This window comes from Panulirus ornatus, chromosome 27 (genome assembly GCF_036320965.1).
Source record: "Panulirus ornatus isolate Po-2019 chromosome 27, ASM3632096v1, whole genome shotgun sequence".
Classification (NCBI taxonomy): domain Eukaryota; kingdom Metazoa; phylum Arthropoda; class Malacostraca; order Decapoda; family Palinuridae; genus Panulirus; species Panulirus ornatus.
Window position 1 is genome coordinate 8,579,632 of NC_092250.1, and position 24,876 is coordinate 8,604,507.

The following is a 24,876-nucleotide window of genomic DNA, read 5'->3' on the forward strand; positions in this document are numbered from 1 at the left end:
GAAGGCGACTAAAAGGGAAGGGAGCGGGGGGCTGGAAATCCTCCCCTCTCGTTTTTTTTTTTTTTTCCAAAAGAGGGAACAGAGAAGAGGTCCAGGTGAGGATATTCCCTCAAAGGCCCAGTCATTTGTTCTTAACGCTACCTCGCTATCGCGGGAAATAGCGAATAGTATGAAAAAAAAAAAAAAAAAAAAATATATATATATATATATATATATATATATATATATATATATATATATATATATATATATATATATTTACGCAAACGTCAATAGTTTGTGTAAATAAATTATACATTTCCCTTTTCCATAGCCAGAGGTTGAACCATTAAGTGACATTCATTTTTTAATTTCATCTCAAGCAAGAAGTTTCAGTTTTCTAAATTATTTCTTACATTTTTCATATGTATGTATATGTATGTGTGTGTGTGTGTGTGTGTATATGTGCGTATGTATGTGTATGTATATATATATGTACATATATATATATATATATATATATATATATATATATATATATATATATATATATATATATATATATATATATATATATATATATATATATATATATTATTATCCCTGGGGATAGGGGTGAAAGAATACTTCCCACGCATTCCTCGCGTGTCGTAGAAGGCGACTAGAGGGGACGGGAGCGGGGGGCCAGAAATCCTCCCCTCCTTGTATTTTTTTTTAACTTTCTAAATGGGAAACAGAAGAAGGCGTCACCCGGGGAGTGCTCATCCTCCTCGAAGGCTCAGACAGGGGTGTCTAAATGTGTTTGGATGTAACCAAGATGTGAAAAAAGGAGAGATAGGTAGTATGTTTGAGGAAAGGAACCTGAATGTTTTGGCTCTGAGTGAAACGAAGCTCAAGGGTAAAGGGGAAGAGTGGTTTGGGAATGTCTTGGGAGTAAAGTCAGGGGTTAGTGAGAGGACAAGAGCAAGGGAAGGAGTGGCAGTACTCCTGAAACAGGAGTTGTGGGAGTATGTGATAGAATGTAAGAAAGTAAATTCTCGATAAATATGGGTAAAACTGAAAGTTGATGGAGAGAGATGGGTGATTATTGGTGCATATGCACCTGGGCATGAGAAGAAAGATCATGAGAGGCAAGTGCAGCTGAATGAGTGTGTTAGTGGTTTTGATGAACTAGACCGGGTTATAGTGATGGGTGATTTGAATGCAAGGGTGAGTAATGTGGCAGTTGAGGGAAACATTGGTATACATGGGGTGTTCAGTGTTGTAAATGGAAATGGTGAAGAGCTTGTAGATTTATGTGCTGAAAAAGGAATGATGATTGTTAATACCTGGTTTAAAAAGCGAGATATACTTAAGTATACGTATGTAAGTAGGAGAGATGGCCAGAGAGCGTTATTAGATAACGTGTTATTTGACAGGCGCGCGAAAGAGAGACTTTTGGATGTTAATGTGCTGAGAAGTGCAACTGGAGGGATGTCTGATCATTATCTTGTGGAGGCTAAGGTGAAGATTTGTATGGGTTTTCAGAAAAGAAGAGTGAATGTTGGGGTGAAGAGGGTGGTGAGAGTAAGTGAGCTTGGGAAGGAGACTTATGTGAGGAAGTACCAGGAGAGACTGAGTACAGAATGGAAAAAGGTGAGAACAATGGAAGGAAGGGGAGGGGGGGAGGAATGGGATGTATTTAGGGAACCAGTGATGGATTGCGCAAAAGATGCTTGTAGCATGAGAAGCGTGGGAGGTGGGTTGATTAGAAAGGGTAGTGAGTGGTGGGATGAAGAAGTAAGATTATTAGTGAAAGAGAAGAGAGAGGCATTTGGACGATTTTTGCAGAAAAAAAAATGCAATTGAGTGGGAGATGTATAAAAGAAAGAGACAGAAGGTCAGAAGAAAGGTGCAAGAGGTGAAAAAGAGGGCAAATGAGTGTTGAGGTGAGAGAGTATCATTAAATTTTAGGGAGAATAAAAAGATGTTCTGGAAGGAGGTAAATAAAGTGCGTAAGACAAGGGAGCAAATGGGAACTTCAGTGAAAGGCGCAAATGGGGAGGTGATAACAAGTAGTGGTGATGTGAGAAGGAGATGGAGTGAGTATTTTGAAGGTTTGTTGAATGTGTTTGATGATAGAGTGGCAGATATAGGGTGTTTTGGTCGAGGTGGTGTGCAAAGTGAGAGGGTTAGGGAAAATGATTTGGTAAACAGAGAAGAGGTAGTAAAAGCTTTGCGGAAGATGAAAGCCGGCAAGGCAGCAGGTTTGGATGGTATTGCACTGGAATTTATTAAAAAAGGGGGTGACTGTAGTATTGACTGGTTGGTAAAGTTATTTAATGAATGTACGACTCATGGTGAGGTGCCTGAGGATTGGCGGAATGCGTGCATAGTGCCATTGTACAAAGGGAAAGGGGATAAGAGTGAGTGCTCAAATTACAGAGGTATAAGGTTGTTGAGTATTCCTGGTAAATTATATGGGAGGGTATTGATTGAGAGGGTGAAGGCATGTACAGCGCATCAGATTGGGGAAGAGCAGTGTGGTTTCAGAAGTGGTAGAGGATGTGTGGATCAGGTGTTTGTTTGAAGAATGTATGTGAGAAATACCTAGAAAAGCAAATGGATTTGTATGTAGCATTTATGGAGAAGGCATATGATAGAGTTGATAGAGATGCTCTGTGGAAGGTATTAAGAATATATGGTGTGGGAGGCAAGTTGTTAGAAGCAGTGAAAAGTTTTTATCGAGGATGTAAGGCATGTCTACGTGTAGGAAGAAAGGAAAGTGATTGGTTCTCAGTGAATGTAGGTTTGCGGCAGGGGTGTGTGATGTCTCCATGGTTGTTTAATTTGTTTATGGATGGGTTTGTTAGGGAGGTGAATGCAAGAGTTTTGGAAAGAGGGGCAAGTATGAAGTCTGTTGGGGATGAGAGAGCTTGGGAAGTGAGTCAGTTGTTGTTCGCTGATGATACAGCGCTGGTGGCTGATTCATGTGAGAAACTGCAGAAGCTGGTGACTGAGTTTGGTAAAGTGTGTGAAAGAAGAAAGTTAAGAGTAAATGTGAATAAGAGCAAGGTTATTAGGTACAGTAGGGTTGAGGGTCAAGTCAATTGGGAGGTAAGTTTGAATGGAGAAAAACTGGAGGAAGTAAAGTGTTTTAGATATCTGGGAGTGGATGTGGCAGCGGATGGAACCATGGAAGCATTAGTGAATCATAGGGTGGGGGAAGTGGCGAAAATTCTGGGAGCCTTGAAGTATGTGTGGAAGTCGAGAACATTATCTCGGAAAGCAAAAATGAGTAGGTTTGAAGGAATAGTGGTTCCAACATTGTTGTATGGTTGCGAGGCGTGGGCTATGGATAGAGTTGTGCGCAGGAGGATGGATGTGCTGGAAATGAAATGTTTGAGGACAATATGTGGTGTGAGGTGGTTTGATCGAGTAAGTAACGTAAGGGTAAGAGAGATGTGTGGAAATAAAAAGAGCGTGGTTGAGAGAGCAGAAGAGGGTGTTTTGAAATAGTTTGGGCACATGGAGAGAATGAATGAGGAAAGATTGACCAGAGGATATGTGTCGGAGGTGGAGGGAACGAGAAGTGGGAGACCACATTGGAGGTGGAAAGATGGAGTGAACAAGATTTTGTGTGATCGGAGCCTGAACATGCAGGAGGGTGAAAGGAGGGCAAGGAATAGAGTGAATTGGGTCGATGTGGTATACCGGGGTTGACGTGCTGTCAGTGGATTGAATCAGGGCATGTGAAGCGTCTAGGGTAAACCATGCAAAGCTGTGTAGGTATGTATATTTGCGTGTGTGGACGTATGCATATACATGTGTATGGGGGGGGTTGGGCCATTTCTTTCGTCTGTTTCCTTGCGCTACCTCGCAAACCAGGGAGACAGCAACAAAGCAAAAAAAAAAAAAAATATATATATATATATATATATATATATATATATTATATATATATATATATATATATATATATATATATATATATATATATATATATATATATATATATATATATATATATATATATATATATATTATATATATATATATATATATATATATATATATATATATATATATATATATATATATATATATATATATATATATTCCCTGGGGATAGGGGAGAAAGAATACTTCCCACGTATTCCCTGCGTGTCGTAGAAGGCGACTAAAAGGGAAGGGAGCGGGGGGCTGGAAATCCTCCCCTCTCGTTTTTTTTTTTTTTTTTTTTTTTTTTTTTCCAAAAGAAGGAACAGAGAAGAGGGCCAGGTGAGGATATTCCCTCAAAGGCCCAGTCCTCTGTTCTTAACGCTACCTCGCTATCGCGGGAAATAGCGAATAGTATGAAAAAAAAAAAAAAAAAAAAATATATATATATATATATATATATATATATATATATATATATATATATATATATATATATATATATATATATATATATATATATATATATATATATAAAGCCTTGGTCTGTCAAGGCTTTATTATGGCGGATGACCAACTACCTACCCTCATGTATCCAAGATATGGTTGTACTTTGTGTAATGAAGAAAATTGAGAAACATCATGAGCCAATATTCCTGTTTCATGATAAGGGAAGTGGACCAGGCAGTATGATACAGTGGTTGAATTGATGAAAACTACTATTGACGTTTGTGTAGAAAAATCATACATTTCCCTTTTCCATAGCCAGAGGTTGAACAATTATGTGACGTTCATTTTTTTTTCATTTCATTTCAAGGTAGAAGTTTCAGTTTTCTAAATTATTTCTTACATTTTTCATATGTATATATATGTATGTGTGTGTATGTGTGTATGTATGTGTATATGTATATATATATGCATATATATGTATATTATCCCTGGGGATAGGGGTGAATGAATACTTCCCACGCATTCCTCGCGTGTCGTAGAAGGCGACTAGAGGGGACGGGAGCGGGGGGCCAGAAATCCTCCCCTCCTTGTATTTTTTAACTTTCTAAAATGGGAAACAGAAGAAGGAGTCACGCGGGGAGTGCTCATCCTCCTCGAAGGCTCAGACTGGGGTGTCTAAATGTGTGTGGATGTAACCAAGATGTGAAAAAGGAGAGAAAACTAGTATGTTTGAGGAAAGGAACCTGGATGTTTTGGCTCTGAGTGAAACGAAGCTGAAGGGTAAAGGGGAAGAATGGTTTAGGAAAGTCTTGGGAGTAAAGTCAGGGGTTAGTGAGAGGACAAGAGCAAGGGAAGGAGTAGCAATACTCCTGAAACAGGAGTTGTGGGAGTATGTGATAGGATGTAAGAAAGTAGATATTCGATTAACATGGTTAAAACTGAAAGTTGATGGAGAGAGATGGGTGATTATTGGTGCATATGCACCTGGGCATGAGAAGAAAGATAATGAGAGGTAAGTGTTTTGGGAGCAGCTGAATGAGTGCGTTAGTGGTTTTGATGCACGAGACCGGGTTATAGTGATGGGTGATTTGAATGCAAAGGTGAGTAATGTGGCAGTTGAGGGAATAATTGGTATACATGGGGTGTTCAGTGTTGTAAATGAAAATGGTGAAGAGCTTGTAGATTTATGTGCTGAAAAAGGACTGGTGATTGGAAATACCTGGTTTAAAAAGCGAGATATACATAAGTATACGTATGTAAGTAGGAGAGATGGCCAGAGAGCGTTATTGGATTACGTGTTAATTGACAGGCGTGCGAAAGAGAGACTTTTGGATGTTAATGTGCTGAGAGGTGCAACTGGAGGGATGTCTGATCATTATCTTGTGGAGGCTAAGTTGAAGATTTGTATGGGTTTTCAGAAAAGAGGAGTGAATGTTGGGGTGAAGAGGGTGGTGAGAGTAAGTGAGCTTGGGAAGGAGACTTGTGTGAGGAAGTACCAGGAGAGACTGAGTACAGAATGGAAAAAGGTGAGAGCAATGGAAGTAAGGGGAGTGGTGGAGGAATGGGATGTATTTAGGGAAGCAGTGATGGATTGCGCAAAAGATTCTTGTGGCATGAGAAGAGTGGGAGGTGGGTTGATTAGAAAGGGTAGTGAGTGGTGGGATGAAGAAGTAAGACTATTAGTGAAAGAGAAGAGAGAGGGCATTTGGACGATTTTTGCAGAAAAAAAATGCAATTGAGTGGGAGACGTATAAAAGAAAGAGACAGGAGGTCAAGAGAAAGGTGCAAGAAGTGAAAAAGAGGGCAAATGAGAGTTGGGGTGAGAGAGTATCATTAAATTTTAGGGAGAATAAAAAGATGTTCTGGAAGGAGGTAAATAAAGCGCTTAAGGCAAGGGAGCAAATGGGAACTTCAGTGAAGGGCGCAAATGGGGAGGTGATAACAAGTAGTGGTGATGTGAGTAAGAGATGGAGTGAGTATTTTGAAGGTTTGTTGAATGTGTTTGATGATAGAGTGGCAGATATAGGGTGTTTTGGTCGAGGCGATGTGCAAAGTGAGAGGATTAGGGAAAATGATTTGGTAAACAGAGAAGAGGTAGTAAAAGCTTTGCGGAAGATGAAAGCCGGCAAGGCAGCAGGTTTGGATGGTATTGTAGTGGAATCTATTAAAAAAGGGGGTGACTGTATTGTTGACTAGTTGGTAAGGTTATTTAATGTATGTATGACTCATGGTGAGGTGCCTGAGAATTGGCGGAATGCGTGCATAATGCCATTGTAGAAAGGCAAAGGGGATAAGAGTGAGTGCTCAAATTTCAGAGGTATAAGTTTGTTGAGTATTCCTGGTAAATTATATGGGAGGGTATTGATTGAGAGGGTGAAGGCATGTACAGAGCATCAGATTGGGGAAGAGCAGTGTGGTTTCAGAAGTGGTAGAGGATGTGTGGATTAGGTGTTTGCTTTGAAGAATGTATATGAAAAATACTTAGAAAATCAAATGGATTTGTATGTAGCATTTATGGATCTGGAGAAGGCATATGATAGAGTTGATAGAGTTGCTCTGTGGAAGGTATTAAGAATATATGATGTGGGAGGCAAGTTGTTAGAAGCAGTGAAAAGTTTTTATCGAGGATGTAAGGCATGTGTACGTGTAGGAAGAGAGGAAAGTGATTGGTTCTCAGTGAATGTAGGTTTGCGGCAGGGGTGTGTGATGTCTCCATGGTTGTTTAATTTGTTAATGGATGGGGTTGTTAGGGAGGTGAATGCAAGAGTTTTGGAAAGAGGGACAAGTATGAAATCTGTTGTGGATGAGAGAGCTTGGGAAGTGAGTCAGTTGTTGTTCGCTGATGACACAACGCTGGTGGCTGATTCATGTGAAAAACTGCAGAAGCTGGTGACTGAGTTTCGTAAAGTGTGTGAAAGAAGAAAGTTAAGAGTAAATGTGGAAAAACTGGAGGAAGTAAAGTGTTTTAGATATCTGGGAGTGGATCTGGCAGCGGATGGAACCATGGATGCGGAAGTGGATCATAGGGTGGGGGAGGGGGCGAAAATCCTGGGAGCCTTGAAGAATGTGTAGAAGTCGAGAACATTATCTCGGAAAGCAAAAATGGGTATGTTTGAAGGAATAGTGGTTCCAACAATTTTGTATGGTTGCGAGGCGTGGGCTATGGATAGAGTTGTGCGCAGGAGGGTGGATGTGCTGGAAATGAGATGTTTGAGGACAATGTGTGGTGTGAGGTGGTTTGATCGAGTAAGAAACAGTAAGTGTAAGAGAGATGTGTGGAAATAAAAAGAGCGTGGTTGAGAGAGCAGAAGAGGGTGTTTTGAAATGGTTTGGGCACGTGGAGAAAATGAGTGAGGAAAGATTGACCAAGAGGATATGTGTCGGAGGTGGAGGGAACGAGAAGAAGTGGGAGACCAAATTGGAGGTGGAAAGATGGAGTGAAAAAGATTTTTTTGTGATCTGGGCCTGAACATGCAGGAGGGTGAAAGGAGGGCAAGGAATAGAGTGAATTGGATCGATGTGGTATACCGGGGTTGACGTGCTGTCAGTGGATTGAATCAGGGCATGTGAAGCGTCTGGGGTAAACCATGGAAAGCTGTGTAGGTATGTATATTTGCGTGTGTGGACGTGTATGTATATACATGTGTATGGGGGTGGGTTGGGCCATTTCTTTCGTCTGTTTCCTTGCGCTACCTCGCAAACGCGGGAGACAGCGACAAAGCAAAAAAAAAAAAAAAGAAAAGAAAAAATATATATTTATACATATATATATATATATATATATATATATATATATATATATATATATATATATATATATATATATATATATATATATATATATATATATATATATATATATATATATATATTTATATATATATATATATATATATATATATATATATATATATATATTATGTATATATATGTATACGTTGAAATGTATATGTATGTATATGTGAGTGTGTAGGCATTTATGTATATACATGTGTATGGGGATGGGTCGAGCTATTCCTGGTCTGTTTCTTTGTGTTACCACACTAACGTGGGAGACGGCGGTTAAGTATGATAGATAAATAGATATATGATATATGTACATGTACGTGTATGTGCATATATGTGCCTATATGTTTATATGAGTGGATGGGTCTTTCTTCGTCTTTGTCCTGGCGCTACTTCGCTAACTCGGGAAACAGCGATCAAGTATAACAAATAGAAATATATATATATATATATATATATATATATATATATATATATATATATATATATATATATATATATATATATATATATATATATATATATATATATATGGAAGTAAGGGGAGTGGGGGAGGAATGGTATGTATTTAGGGAATCAGTGATGGATTGCGCAAAAGATGCTTGTGGCATAAGAAGAGTGGGAGGTGGGTTGATTAGAAAGGGTAGTGAGTGGTGGGATGAAGAAGTAAGATTATTAGTGAAAGAGAAGAGAGAGGCATTTGGACGATTTTTGCAAGGAAAAAGATGCAATTGAGTGGAAGATGTATAAAAGAAAGAGATAGGAGGTCAAGAGAAAGGTGCAAGAGGTGAAAAAGGGGGCAAATGAGAGTTGGGGTGAGAGAGTATCATTAAATTTTAGGGAGAATAAAAAGATGTTCTGGAAGGAGGTAAATAAAGTGCGTAAGACAAGGGAGCAAATGGGAACTTCATTGAAGGGCGCAAATGGGGAGGGGATAACAAGTAGTGGTAATGTGAGAAGGAGATGGAGTGAGTATTTTGAAGGTTTGTTTAATGTGTTTGATGATAGAGTGGCAGATATAGGGTGTTTTGGTCGAGGTGGTGTGCAAAGTGAGAGGGTTAGGGAAAATGATTTGGTAAACAGAGAAGAGGTAGTAAAAGCTTTGCGGAAGATGAAAGCCGGCAAGGCAGCAGGTTTGGATGGTATTGCGGTGGAATTTATTAAAAAAGAGGGTGATTGTATTATTACTTGGTTGGTAAGGTTATTTAATGTATGTATGACTCATGGTGAGGTGTCTGAGGGTTGGCGAAATGCGTGCATAGTGCCATTGTACACAGGCAAAGGGGATAAGAGTGAGTGCTCAAATTACAGACGTATAAGTTTGTAAAGGGGAAGAGTGGTTTGGGAATGTCTGGGGAGTAAAGTCAGGGGTTAGTGAGAGGACAAGAGCAAGGGAAGGAGTAGCAATACTCCTGAAACAGGAGTTGTGGGAGTATGTGATAGAATGTAAGAAAGTAAATTCTCGATTAATATGGGTAAAACTGAAAGTTGATGGAGAGAGGTGGGTGATTATTGGTGCATATGCACCTGGGCATGAGAAGAAAGATCATGAGAGGCAAGTGTTTTGGGAGCAGCTGAATGAGTGTGTTAGTGGTTTTGATGCACGAGACCGGGTTATAGTGATGGGTGATTTGAATGCAAAGGTGAGTAATGTGGCAGTTGAGGGAATAATTGTTATACATGGGGTGTTCAGTGTTGTAAATGGAAATGGTGAAGAGCTTGTAGATTTATGTGCTGAAAAAGGACTGATGATTGGAATACCTGGTTTAAAAAGCGAGATATACATAAGTATACTTATGTAAGTAGGAGAGATGGCCAGAGAGCGTTATTGGATTACGTGTTAATTGACAGGCGTGCGAAAGAGAGACTTTTGGATGTTAATGTGCTGAGAGGTGCAACTGGAGGGATGTCTGATCATTATCTTGTGGAGGCTAAGGTGAAGATTTGTATGGGTTTTCAGAAAAGAAGAGTGAATGTTGGGGTGAAGAGGGTGGTGAGAGTAATTGAGCTTGGGAAGGAGACCTGTGTGAGGAAGTACCAGGAGAGACTGAGTACAGAATGGAAAAAGGTGAGAACAATGGAAGTTAGGGGAGTGGGGGAGGAATGGGATGTATTTAGGGAATCAGTGATGGATTGCGCAAAAGATGCTTGTGGCATGAGAAGAGTGGGAGGTGGGTTGATTAGAAAGGGTAGTGAGTGGTGGGATGAAGAATAAGAGTATTAGTGAAAGAGAAGAGAGAGGCATTTGGACGATTTTTGCAGGGAAAAAATGCAATTGAGTGGGAGATGTATAAAAGAAAGAGACAGGAGGTCAAGAGAAAGGTGCAAGAGGTGAAAAAAGGGCAAATGAGAGTTGGGGTGAGAGAGTATCATTAAATTTTAGGGAGAATAAAAAGATTCTGGAAGGAGGTAAATAAAGTGCGTAAGACAAGGGAGCAAATGGGAACTTCAGTGAAGGGCGCAAATGGGGAGGTGATAACAAGTAGTGGTGATGTGAGAAGGAGATGGAGTGAGTATTTTGAAGGTTTGTTGAATGTGTTTGATGATAGAGTGGCAGATATAGGGTGTTTTGGTCGAGGTGGTGTGCAAAGTGAGAGGGTTAGGGAAAATAATTTGGTAAACAGAGAAGAGGTAGTGAAAGCTTTGCGGAAGATGAAAGCCGGCAAGGCAGTAGGTTTGGATGGTATTGCAGTGGAATTTATCAAAAAAGGGGGTGACTGTATTGTTGACTGGTTGGTAAGGTTATTTAATGTATGTATGACTCATGGTGAGGTGCCTGAGGATTGGCGGAATGCGTGCATAGTGCCATTGTACAAAGGCAAAGGGGATAAGAGTGAGTGCTCAAATTACAGAGGTATAAGTTTGTTGAGTATTCCTGGTAAATTATATGGGAGGGTATTGATTGAGAGGGTGAAGGCATGTACAGAGCATCAGATTGGGGAAGAGCAGTGTGGTTTCAGAAGTGGTAGAGGATGTGTGGATCAGGTGTTTGCTTTGAAGAATGTATGTGAGAAATACTTAGAAAAGCAAATGGATTTGTATGTAGCATTTATGGATCTGGAGAAGGCATATGATAGAGTTGATAGAGATGCTCTGTGGAAGGTATTAAGAATATTTGGTGTGGGAGGAAAGTTGTTAGAAGCAGTGAAAAGTTTTTATCGAGGATGTACGGCATGTGTACGTGTAGGAAGAGAGGAAAGTGATTGGTTCTCAGTGAATGTAGGTTTGCGGCAGGGGTTTGTGATGTCTCCATGGTTGTTTAATTTATTTATGGATGGGGTTGTTAGGGAGGTAAATGCAAGAGTTTTGGATAGAGGGGCAAGTATGAAGTCTGCTGTGGATGAGAGAGCTTGGGAAGTGAGTCAGTTGTTGTTCGCTGATGATACAGCGCTGGTGGCTGATTCATGTGAAAAACTGCAGAAGCTGGTGACTGAGTTTGGTAAAGTGTGTGGAAGAAGAAAGTTAAGAGTAAATGTGAAAAAGAGCAAGGTTATTAGGTACAGTAGGGTTGAGGGTCAAGTCAATTGGGAGGTGAGTTTGAATGGAGAAAAACTGGAGGAAGTGAAGTGTTTTAGATATCTGGGAGTGGATCTGGCAGCGGATGGAACCATGGAAGCGGAAGTGGATCATAGGGTGGGGGAGGGGGCGAAAATCCTGGGGGCCTTGAAGAATGTGTGGAAGTCGAGAACATTATCTCGGAAAGCAAAAATGGGTATGTTTGAAGGAATAGTGGTTCCAACAATGTTGTATGGTTGCGAGGCGTGGGCTATGGATAGAGTTGTGCGCAGGAGGATGGATGTGCTGGAAATGAGATGTTTGAGGACAATGTGTGGTGTGAGGTGGTTTGATCGAGTGAGTAACGTAAGGGGAAGAGAGATGTGTGGAAATAAAAAGAGCGTGGTTGAGAGAGCAGAAGAGGGTGTTTTGAAGTGGTTTGGGCACATGGAGAGGATGAGTGAGGAAAGATTGACCAAGAGGATATATGTGTCGGAGGTGGAGGAAACAAGGAGAAGAGGGAGACCAAATTGGAGGTGGAAAGATGGAGTGAAAAAGATTTTGTGTGATCGGGGCCTGAACATGCAGGAGGGTGAAAGGAGGGAAAGGAATAGAGTGAATTGGAGCGATGTGGTATACCGGGGTTGACGTGCTGTCAGTGGATTGAATCAGGGCATGTGAAGCGTCTGGGGTAAACCTTGGAAAGCTGTGTAGGTATGTATATTTGCGTGTGTGGACGTATGTATATACATGTGTATGGGGGGGGGGGCCATTTCTTTCGTCTGTTTCCTTGCGCTACCTCGCAAACGCGGGAGACAGCGACAAAGTATAAAAAAAAAAAAGAGAAGTTATATGATATGGTTGATAGAGATGCTCTATGGAAAGTATTACGAGTATATGGTGTGAGAGGTAAGTTGCTAGAAACAGTAAAGAGAGTTTATCAAGAATGTAAGGCATGTGTGCGAGTAAGAAGAGGGGAAGGTGTTTGGTTTCCAGCGAATGTCGGTTTGCGGCAGGGGTGCGTGATGTCTCCATAGTTCTTCAATTTGTTTGTGGATGGTGATTGTTACGGAGTGAGCGCCATGTATAATGCACTGAATCCACAGCTCCCTTTCCATATCCAGGCCTTACAGAACTTTCCATGGTTCACCCCAGATGCTTCACATACACTGGTTCAATCCATTAGCAGCACGTTGATCCCGGTATACCACATCGTTCCAATTCACTCTATTCCTTGCACGCCTTTCACCCTCGTGCATGTTCAGGCCTCAGTCACTCAAAATCTCTTTCACTCCGTCTTTCCACCTTCAATTTGGTCTCCCACTTCTCGTTCCCTCCACCTCTGACACATATAATACTCTTTGTCAATCTTTCCTCACTGAATCTCTCCATGTGACCAAACCATTTCAAAACACCCTCTTCTGCTCTCCCAACCACACTCTTTTTATTACCACACATCTCTCTTACCCTTTCATTACGTACTCGATCAAACCACCTTACACCACATACTGTCCTCAGACATCTCATTTCCTGCACATCCCCCCTCCTCCGCACAACTCTATGTATAGCCCACGCCCCAAAACCATATAACATTCTTGGAACCACTATTCCTTCGAACATACCCATTTCTGCTTTCCAAGATAATGTTCTCGACTTCCACATATTTTTCAACGCTCCCAGAATTTTCGACCCCTTCCCCACCCTATAATTCACTTCCGCTTCCATAGTTACATCCACTGCCAAATCCACTCTCAGATATCTAAAACACACACTTCCTCCGGTTTTCCTCCATTCAAACTTACCTCCCAATTGACTTGTCCCTCAACCTTACTGTACCAAATAACCTTGCTCTTATTCATATTTACTCTCAGCTTTTTTTTCTTTCACACACTCTACCGAACTCAGCCACCAGCGCTGTGTCATCAGCGAACAACAATTGACTTACTTCCCAAGCTCTCTCATCCACAACAAACTGCATACTTGCCCCTCTTTCCAAAACTCTTGCATTCACTCCGTAACAACAACCATCCATAAACAAATTAAACAACCATGGAGACATCACGCATCCCTGCTGCAAACCTACATTCGCTGGGAACCAATCACCTTCCCCTCTTCTAACTTGCACACATGCCTTACATTCTTGATAAAAACTTTTCACTGTTTCTAGCAACCTACCTCCCACACCACATACTCTTGATACCTTCCACAAAGCATCTCTATCAGTTCTATCATAAGCCTTCTCAATATCCATAAATGGTACATACAAATCCATTTGCTTATCTAAGTATTTCTCATATACATTTTTCAAAGCAAAATCCTGATCCACACATCCTCTGCCACTTCTGAAACCACAGTGCTATTCCCCAATCTGATGCTCTGTTCATGCCTTCACCCTCTCAATCAATACCCCCCCATATAATTTCCCAGGAATACTCAAAAATCTTATACCTCTGTAATTTGAGCACTCAATGTTATCCCGTTTGCCTTTGTACAGTGGCATTATGCATGCATGCCGCCAATCCTCAGGCACTGACCATGAGTCATACATACATTAAATAACCTTATCAACCAGTCGCCAATACAGTCACCCCCTTTTTTAATAGATTCCTCTGCAACACCATCCCAACCTGCTGCCTTGCCGGATTTCATCTTCTTCAAAGCTTTTACTACCTCTTCTCTGTTCACCAAATCATTCTCCCTAACCCTCTCACTTTGCACACCACCTCGACCAAAACACACTATATCTGCCACTCTATCATCAAACACATTCAGCAAACCTTGAAAATACTCAATTCATCTCCTTCTCACATCACCATTACTTGTTTTCACCTCCCCATTAGTTCCCTTCACTGATGTTCCCATTTGTTCCCTTGTCTTATACATTTTATTTACCTCCTTCCAAAACATCTTTTTATTTTTCCCTAAAATTTAATGATATTTACTCAGCCTAATTCTCGTTTGTCCTCTTTTTCACCTCTTGCAACTTTCTCTAGACTTCCTGCCTCTTTCTTTTATACATCTCCCAGTCATTTGCATTATTTCTTTGCAAAAATCGTTTCTCTTCTCTCTCACTAATCTTACTTCTTCATCCCACCTCTCACTACCCTTTCTAATCTGCCCACGTCCCATCTCATGCCACAAGCATCTTTTGCACAAGCCATCACTGATTCCCTAAATACATCCCATTTCTTCCCCATTCCCCTTATATATATATATATATATATATATATATATATATATATATATATATATATATATATATATATATATATATATATATATATATATATATATATATATACATATATATATATATACTTACATGTATATATTAGTATAGGTAGAATAATTTCATTTGCACATGTATAACATTTGCTTTTTCGAATTTCCGAGCACATTTTTTTAGGAAGCTGGAAAAGTAAATTCCCAGATATTATATTCACATATTCTTAGACATTCCATCGAGTATTATACTTATGAGACTAACCCAATTTAACTTAAAAGAATCTTGAAAACACTGATTCTTATATATGCCCAGAGAGGAAAACTAAAATCCTCGAGACAGCTGTGAACTTCATGACGGTTAGAGGAGACTAGGACTGTTGTATGTATAGGTCACTTCACCTTACGTCATGTCAGTTATATGGGACCTTCCGACTTGACTTGTTTGCTGTTAGTTGATTAAGGGAGAAAATTCCTAAATAGAAACTGCTTATTGTATGTAATTTTTTGTGACTGCTATAGTGTTTGAAAATTATATTATTGTCCACCAACTGCTATAGTGTAAGAGGAACCCATCAAGCTTTTTCCCGTGCCGTTTAAGCGAACGTTCCTGCAGGTGCATTGTACATCAACGACGTAGATTTAGTGGTAAATCTAATACAGCTACTAGAACGAAGTTCACAGCCTTTATGAAGGCAATCAAGTTTTGAGTCGCATTGTTTTTCGATGTGTAGTTACTCGTTCTAGATATTAGGACTAGGTTTGTCAATTGAGTTGTTGCAGTGTACATTGTTCATCATCTTGGTATGTTTCTGACGTTTGCATTCTGTAGAATTCCTTTATTGGCCTGTGGTTGCGGGATGTGGATACTAGTTAGAAATTACTGAAGCACAATCTATCATCATTATGAGTTGTTTGCTCCCTGATATTTCAATGTTAAAAAGTTACTATGATGAACTATTCTTGTATGATCGGCGTATGTATGGTTTAGATAATACTCATCTTGTATCGCTGAGGCACTGACTGACTGCATCGTGCACTTCCCGTATTGATTTTTTTTTTTAACACCAGTGATGTATTGGCGATTGACTGAACTGATGTGTTAAGAAGGAGACTTTTACCATTTACATGGAGATCACTGGTGAACTTTAACACTGAACGTTCTTCCAAAGCTTGCTGAAGTTGCTGTAGAAATTCTTCGTCACCCACAACGACATAAATGTCATCCATATACCTAGAGTACGTGGAAGGGCATAAATCTTCATTTTGAAGGACTGTATTTCTAGACTTCTCGCATGTAAAGTGAAATAAGTGTTCATATAATGTGAATCCGGTGCTGAACTGACAGAGTACAGGAACTCTGCGAGGACATCCTCAACAACTTAATTTTGTTGTGGAGTGACTCAGATCATGTGTCCGAGCACTTTCTAACTCCCCTCTAGCCAGACTCACACCATGACTCCTCTGCCTGCGAGCATCTAACGCCAAGTCTTAACGTATTCACAACTTCAGGTCGCCTCTTGTTCCTCTTAACGTATTATGTTCACTACCCAGGTCGTCTCCTGTTCGCTGGCAGGTCGTCTCTTGTTCCTCTTAACGTATTATGTTCACTACCCAGGTCGTCTCCCCGAGGGGACTGTCCATAGCTTTTCCGTCGATTTGTCAATGAGGCTTTTCTTCTGGGCTTCTGAACGGTGCTTCCGTAATGAATGCCTTGAAAAGTTTTTCGAGAAATTTGAAACGTCTACGAAATTAATCAAAAACCTTTCGTCTTAGTATTCTCCTTAATAAGAATTTCGTTAAGTCAGATTAACTTCATTAAGATGATTCCTAAACAGCTAGCAGGCACTTCTGTAAGGAACCTGCATTTGTTAGGTCATGTAATATTGCTCGTGCTAAATGTTCAAACGCTGATGGGAGAATTTGTTGCAGTTGCAGTTTTAGATCCAGATATCAGTAAACTTCAGCGACTAATCACAAAAGACCAATTTTACGCTTCTCAACGGAGAAATGTATCTCTCAGATTTGTTGATGTTGCAAGCAAGACGCAAAACGATCTTAAGAATTTTCTTATCGTTTGGCTTAGTTCTTGATGAATCCACAGACCCACAAAACAACCCACAACTGGCGAAACTGTTCGTTGTTTCCTCGGATATGATTGTGAAAGATGATCATGTACTTATCACCGCTAAACGAAACAACTCTTTGTGCTGACAGAAAACGCACTTGACGGAGTGTTGGCAACTGCCGATGAACCATTGGATGAATTAGTCAGGTGTCGCAACGGAGAGTATTTACAGTGTTGGAGAGAAATGTAAGCCTAATTGCACTCCTATATTGCACTTCTATATTTCCGGCGTTTCTCCTTATTCATTGCATTATTTATCAGAAACATCTAGCAACCACATCTTCAAGTATGGAAATGTTATGATAACGCTTCTTGAAACTGTGTTTCGTCCGGTCAAAAGGAAAGCTCAACGACACATAAAAAGTTTTACTTGAGAGTTCGATCTTGAAGACAAGCGTAACGAAGTCTCTACTGCAGTGAGTGATGGAAGTCAACCAGCAGTGTCTTGAATAGGTTTGTGGAACTGTTGAAACTTATCATTACTTTTCAAGAAATTATCCTGTTCATGTTTGGAAGATGATCATTTCTGTGTATCTTACTGATATTATGAGGCATCTGCTACCTCACAACTTAACACTCCAGGGTAAGGTTATGATTATTTTTGACGTTTCTTAAATGGTTTTTAGCTTCTAGAATCAATTTAGGCAAGAAGATACGGCAAGAAACTTCAGTTACTTTCCCCGTCTCAAAAGGAGGTAAACACATTCCTTAATATTGACGTAAAAGATCACAGGCTCTTAGTATACTGAGACAATTCACAAGGACGGTTTCATAAATTTCGAGCCAAGTTTGATGATTTGAAGAAACTGAGATACTGCTTCACATCTCCTGGTAACCCACTGATGTGGTCATCCATGGTTGTCCTATTATCTCATCTCTGGTATGGTAAACATCTAGGAGAATCAGAGTCGAGAAACTAGTACTAGGAGCAAGACATCCAAAACTTTGGAAAGTAGGGTCAAACCCATTTCAGTTTTCGGGACAACGTACCGCTATGAATCAATGTATTTCGTAATGAAGTTTGTACAGACAAAATACCATGCAGCCCTTATAAATCAACACTTGACGGAGCCTTGACATTACAGCAGCCGGATTTCCAGACTTCCGGCTAGACTGGAAGCCCACATAACTTCTATAAATATTAATCATCCATATGATTGCATTAATTTCTTCTTACTGGAGATATTATGGTGACAAGTTTGTAATGGGGTATTCACCAAATAAATTACCCGATTTATCGAAATTCATCTTTCTACATACGATGTCATGTTTTGACCAAATATATAGCAATAGACTTGAGAATCATCCGTAGGTTTTTCTCCCTTTTAAACATTATGATCTGGCTTTTCATTTTGTCAGTGTGCGCATAATTTCTTATTTTTTCTGAAAACGTTGTTCTTCCTTCTTCAAAATAAACAGATACTTTCAGTCAAGATTTAGAAATAATTTGGATTACATATGCACTATATAATTATCAAAACTAATAATTTCTCAACCTCAGTCACTACTTACATCATTTGATTCCATTGCATGCATATATCTTGTAGTAATATTTGTATATATCTTTCCTAATGAAGTATGCGAAATTCGTAGGTAACAGTAATAATATATGTGTGCGTAAAGATTCTTCGGTTCTGCGGCTCTCAGACATCTGAATAATATGGTATATACATCTGCACATACTGCATTAAGACACCTTAGAGGAATACATTGGATATATGAAAACACTACAGTAAAGGTTACGAAATATCCAGACCCGCTGGAAAATTCAGTATCTACAATGCGCAAAAATCCGTAATTCGAACACAGATGGGTATATACCTTACAGTGCATTTAACCGAAAATCTGCCAGTATCAGAAAATCATTCCCATTAAACTTCCGTTTTTTTCGTATTTTTTTTTTTTACATACAGTAAAACCAGAAACTTATGCAGCAAATCTACACTGTCAAGACGCTCTATAGAGAGTATCTCTGTTTCCAGGTTACGTGTTTTGGTGCGAGCAGCTGAGCGGCGGTAAGGATGGCCAGAACGCTGTCTTTCACTTCAATCCAGGTAAGTGATCCATATTTAGGCATAACATCATTCTTTACTCTGTACGATGTAGGTCTGCTGTCCATGTAACCAATGCATTTTAGACATCGCTTGATAAACTCCGGTGATATTACCGACAGGACCTCAGATGATTATCGATTTGTCATTAATTTCGTATGATATGTTTCTATGTTTAGGACCTTGTTATTGAACTGTTGACTGAAAGCATCTGTTCGACGGCTGGTTTCAGTTTTTTCAGTCATTGGAGCTCAGGGGACACCATACAATGTGTTTTTCAGCGAAATGTGAGCATTTCTAAGATGGCTTTATGAGAACGTGTCTGCTGTATCAATAAAAGATAGTTTATCCTTGTTGCTATTATCTATCAATCGATAACAGACAGTTGGTTGGTTGTTTGGGCTTATGGAGGCCTATCAAGCCAAGGTGACTAAGGTTGTCAGCATCAAGGTACAACCTGGTAGAGTCGCTGGCGGGTATTGTGAGAATATGTTTGTTTACGGTGAATGGGTAGAGGTACATTCCGTATAGCTGTCAGATGACTGCATTAAAAAAGCGTTCCTCCTATATCTAAAAACGCTGATATCTCGTGTATGGCTGCAAATAACAGCCTGATTACCAAATATAATATATTGTCTACTATTTGACAAAAACTGGTTGGCGTTGGTTGTAGTGAGGTGGTCAGGACGTAAGGAGACCGCAAGGTAGGGTTAGGGGAACACCACCTGGGTAGCCACGCTACCCACGACCGCGCTACATGTTGGTAGTAAGCATATCTTTCAGTCTCTAAGATCACTGATATATCCTGTTTGGTGAGAGTTTACATAAATGTAGAATATACGTAAGGTCTTAGTTGCCATCTTTTGGTGGTTGAGAGATGATGTGACGTATGAAGACTCGGGTTGGTGGTGGGGGTATGTGTTTCCTGCACCGGAACTAAGGGACTAGGGACTACGTCATTCATTTCTGATAACTTTATTTCATTACTTAAACATTTGAGAATAAAAAAAGGTTACAGTCATAAATGTGTTTAGTAAGTAAAAAGATACTGATATTTCGTATGTGATGTAGTTGATATGATTAACAAATTTAACGATAATGCCTCCTGTCAGCTGTGCTATGTGGTCAGAGTTCATGCTCTTCATGTCAACTTTGGCTCCAACCTTTGGTCTCAAGAAATGTTCCATGGTGCTTACAGTATAAGATGTAGTCGATGCCGTTTCATGGAGATAAATGCTATCTATATGCATTAAGTTTGTTCTTCAACAATATGATATATTATTTTGATTATTTAGATAACAGCATAAACATAAGAGCCAATGTATTTTACCCGAGTATAAATGATATTGATAAAGGGATATATCATTTTAAATGGCTGCAGTTGGGCTGCCCAGACAACGGACTTTGGCTCAAAATCTAAGACGCTCTTTGAGCTAAATTTGAGATGTGAGTTCTGAGCTTTTAAACTTAGGGGCGACCTGATATAATTTTTCGTTTTGTCAGCAAGACTCTTAGCCTGTGTTAATGTCACATAATGGGTCATGGCTCAGAGCACATCTGTGAATACTGTTCTCGCTCCCGCCACCACCACAGCACCGCAATCACGATAGAAGCAGTGGTGGCTCCAGGATTACTTGGAAGGAGGGAGCGGGGTGCTCGATTAGCTGGGTTACAAGTAAGGCATTTCTAGACAGGCTTAATGTGGGGGTTTGGGACACCATTCAACAGTTTCTTATTCCTATGCTTGTAAGTAATGGTTGCGTACCATCTTAGTTATCAATAAAAGAATGATTGTTTTGCCAATAGATTACGGGAAATGTTTAGGCCAGATATCACCAAGGTCGGCTGGTGCAACACGAACTTGCTCGATGATAGATTTCGTGGAAATTATTTGGTTAGAAAATTTGGTGGTCCTTTTGACAATTTCAAATACTTCCCAGTTTTAGTAGCTGTTATAATAAGGCTCCAGACCATCCTGTCCCCCATACACCAAAGAAGATTAGTACAGAAAATTAGGAAAGGGCGGCTCAACCTTAGAATGTGGAGCTGTTGACGAGAAGTAAAGCCATGGATGGGAGGAGGTTGTAGAAATGGATGCACCCATCATGGGCCATAGATTCATTTAAGAAAATGGTGCTCAGAAACGCGTTGGTAAACATGTGAAGCTTGAACCTAAGTACCTGCAGGACGGGATTCATACTCTATGTACGACAATAGTTTTATTTTATTATTTCAAACATTTGAAGAACAAGAGAGACTCACTGCAATGAGTGTTACCTATTGGTTTCGTCTACATGGTTTACACATGTAAATGAGAAACGTAGCTTAACGAAAAGTTTGAATTCATTTTAGAATATTTCACACGTGTGAAATTAATAACAAAATAACTCAGTGGACCAAGAATGAGGATTCATACTGATTTCTTTGTAACTCCAAAACCAGTTTAAATCTTAAACGAATTAGATGATTTTTATTGTCACATGTTTAGCAAGTCCGTGACTCAGAATTAGTCTTATTTCTCATGCCAGCAACACACAGTTCGCTAAATTTGCTTTTATGGAATTAGATGGTAGCACAAGCTTCCCTTTATCCCCCTGATACACTTCGCTGGGCTACTCTCCAGGAACTTTACTAACTCTTGCACTCTTACCAATCTCCCCAAATGCCGATTGTAACCTCTCACTCCCTCAGTAAAACCTACCATCCCTCAACTATTGCAGTAACCTCTGTCACAAACCCACAATCCATATTTTTCTTGTCATCCTATTGCAACTTCACATCCCTTCCAACTTCATTATTCTTGTCATCTTTGTCACTATTTCACAGCCCTCAACTATCCATAATTCCTTTATCTGTACCTCAAAATCTCTTCCCTTGTCACCTCATCATAACCGTCAAGTTCTCCCTCCCTATCCTTGTTACCTACATCACTAGACACTGTGACCCTATCACTGTCACTCCCATCATCCACCAGTATCCCACAACCCCCCATCAATGTCTTCCTCATCACCAAAACCACTTTTATCCTTTTGATTACCATCATTGGCCCACAGCCCTTCACTGTCCTTATCATCCTCATCACTACCCAATACCTCTACTGATACTTACAACCTCCAGCCCTTTATCTTACTTGCATTGTCATTCTTATCTATTCTATAAAGATCTTCACTATCCTTCTCATTACTGTTACTACCCTGAAGTCCCTTATCACTGTCACCTCCATGAACCATTATTAACCCACCATCTGCATTGTCCTCGTCATCCGTAGCGCTGCCTCACTACTCCCAATATTTTTGTCATCACGCTCCTCCTCCTCCTCCTCCTCCTCCTCCAAATCACGTCCTTAAAAGTAGTCATTAACCTGTCAGTCCCTTAATCCCCCAAATCTCCCTTATGTCCTTAAGAACCCACAAAAGTTAATTTCCATCACCGGACTTATTGAGAGATCGAAAGCATCGCTGTCTCAGGTCATATGAACACAAACACATTCATATGAACTCCTCCATGTATCACAGCCATACACACACACACACACACACACACACACACACCATATTGTCATATGATACACTCACTGAGTTTATTTTTTCATTTTTGTTTCAAATAATGGTAGTAATAATAATAATAATGATGATAATTACAATGATAATAATAATGATAATGATAATGATAATATTGATAATAATAATAATAATAATAATTATAATGATAATAATAAAATGAAATGATAATGATAATAATGATAATAATAATGATAATAATGATAATTAATGATGGTAGTAAGCTAAAGAATTTCGGATGATAGGGCTTTTGCAATCAAAGTAACCCTTCACTGAGAGGCTTAACGCTATACGCATTTGATTAAATCTAACGCGACATACTTTTATATACACTATGTTGGTTTAGCATGAAGAAGATAAAACTCATGCATTACACTGTGTAACAATCCAATAATGTGGCGGTTGCTGAGCCAGTGTGGGTACTTGATCCAGGTTAGCTCTTCCCCTAGATGATGTAGTTTGGTTTTGATCTCATTTTGTGTGTGATTATATTGTATCAACAAGAACTGACATTACACACTCATTTACAGGTTCGAGATGCACCACTATATGGTATCACAGTGTCAATTTCACTTATCGGGTTGTATAAAGTATGCATATTAATAAAGCCTTGCCATGCCCGAGTCCTTCCCGTATTGCTGATTCACTTGATATGATTTAGTCACTTGTAAAGTAAATCAGTCAGGTTGGTATGATCAGTCAGGTTGGTATGATCAGTCAAGTTGGTATGATCAGTCAGGTTGGTATGATCAGTCAGATTGGTATGATCATTCAGGTTGGTATGATCAGTCAGGTTGGTATGATCAGTCAGATTGGTATGATCAGTCAGGTTGGTATGATCAGTCAGGTTGGTATGATCAGTCAGGTTGGTATGATCAGTCAGGTTGGTATGATCAGTCAGGTTGGTATGATCAGTCAGGTTGGTATGATCAGTCAGGTTGGTATGATCAGTCAAGTTGGTATGATCAGTCAGGTTGGTATGATCAGTCAAGTTGGTATGATCAGTCAGATTGGTATGATCATTCAGGTTGGTATGATCAGTCAAGTTGGTATGATCAGTCAGATTGGTATGATCAGTTAGGTTGTTATGATCAGTCAGGTTGGTATGATCAGTCAGATTGGTATGATCAGTCAGGTTGGTATGATCAGTCAGGTTGGTATGATCAGTCAGGTTGGTATGATCAGTCAGATTGGTATGATCAGTCAGGTTGGTATGATCAGTCAAGTTGGTATGATCAGTCAGGTTGGTATGATCAGTCAGATTGGTATGATCATTCAGGTTGATATGATCAGTCAGGTTGGTATGATCAGTCAGGTTGGTATGATCAGTCAGGTTGGTATGATCAGTCAGGTTGGTATGATCAGTCAAGTTGGTATGATCAGTCAGATTGGTATGATCAGTCAGATTGGTATGATCATTCAGGTTGGTATGATCAGTCAGATTGGTATGATCAGTCAAGTTGGTATGATCAGTCAGATTGGTATGATCATTCAGGTTGGTATAATCAGTCAGGTTGGTATAATCAGTCAGGTTGGTATGATCAGTCAGGTTGGTATGATCAGTCAGGTTGGTATAATCAGTCAGATTGGTATGATCAGTCAGGTTGGTAAAGAAAGGTTTACCGCGTTTGCGGACGCTCTGTGGCGGTGATCTACTTACAGGCAACCATTGAAGTTTTATGCTTTATAGATTAAAAGAGAGAAAGATATCCATGATGTTTACGATATATTCACGAAACAAATGTTAAAGGAAAAATAATCATATCTGGATATGTCTGCGCCATGCTAGTAATTGGTAGGAGTTGCAAGGAGAAGGCCTCGCAACTCAGTGAACCTTTCTTCACCGGAATGAGAACAAGTCTCGCTTCCTATGCCTCATCTCCCTACTTCACACCACATCCCCATCACTACAACTTTCAGTCTAACCGCATTGTTAACCAATAATCCCCCAACTATGACATTAATGAATATTGATACAACGTCTTAGTTATGTATATCTTTCACAGAAGGTTATGAATATGACAGCCATTACAGGTATAAAAAGGGTTGTTAGAAAGTTTTTGTCGTGTTCATAATGACAACAAATCACAATTAACATGAGGTTCAGGAGCAGCTCATCAACACGTTGGAACTGCTTCGCGTCAAGCCGGAGCTTGTAAGAAAACAAGATGCATCTGTCCTACAGGTTACAGGCAGGCTATAGGGAAGATGAGTGATGGACGCATTACTGAATTTTCAAATGTTAAATTATGTGTTATGCGCGCTGTAAGGTTTTTATGTAAATGTG

General features: G+C 39.7%; 1 protein-coding gene across 1 annotated transcript in view; it reads left to right on the top strand.

Annotated features, from left to right (window-relative positions):
- Positions 1–24,876, top strand: part of LOC139757506 (uncharacterized) — a 299,349-nt gene that overhangs the window by 41,398 nt on the left and 233,075 nt on the right. Inside the window, exon 4 of the mRNA XM_071678019.1 lies at positions 18,961–19,032. Within this exon, the coding sequence (XP_071534120.1) occupies positions 18,961–19,032 (72 nt within the window). The remainder of the gene's footprint in view (positions 1–18,960; positions 19,033–24,876) is intronic.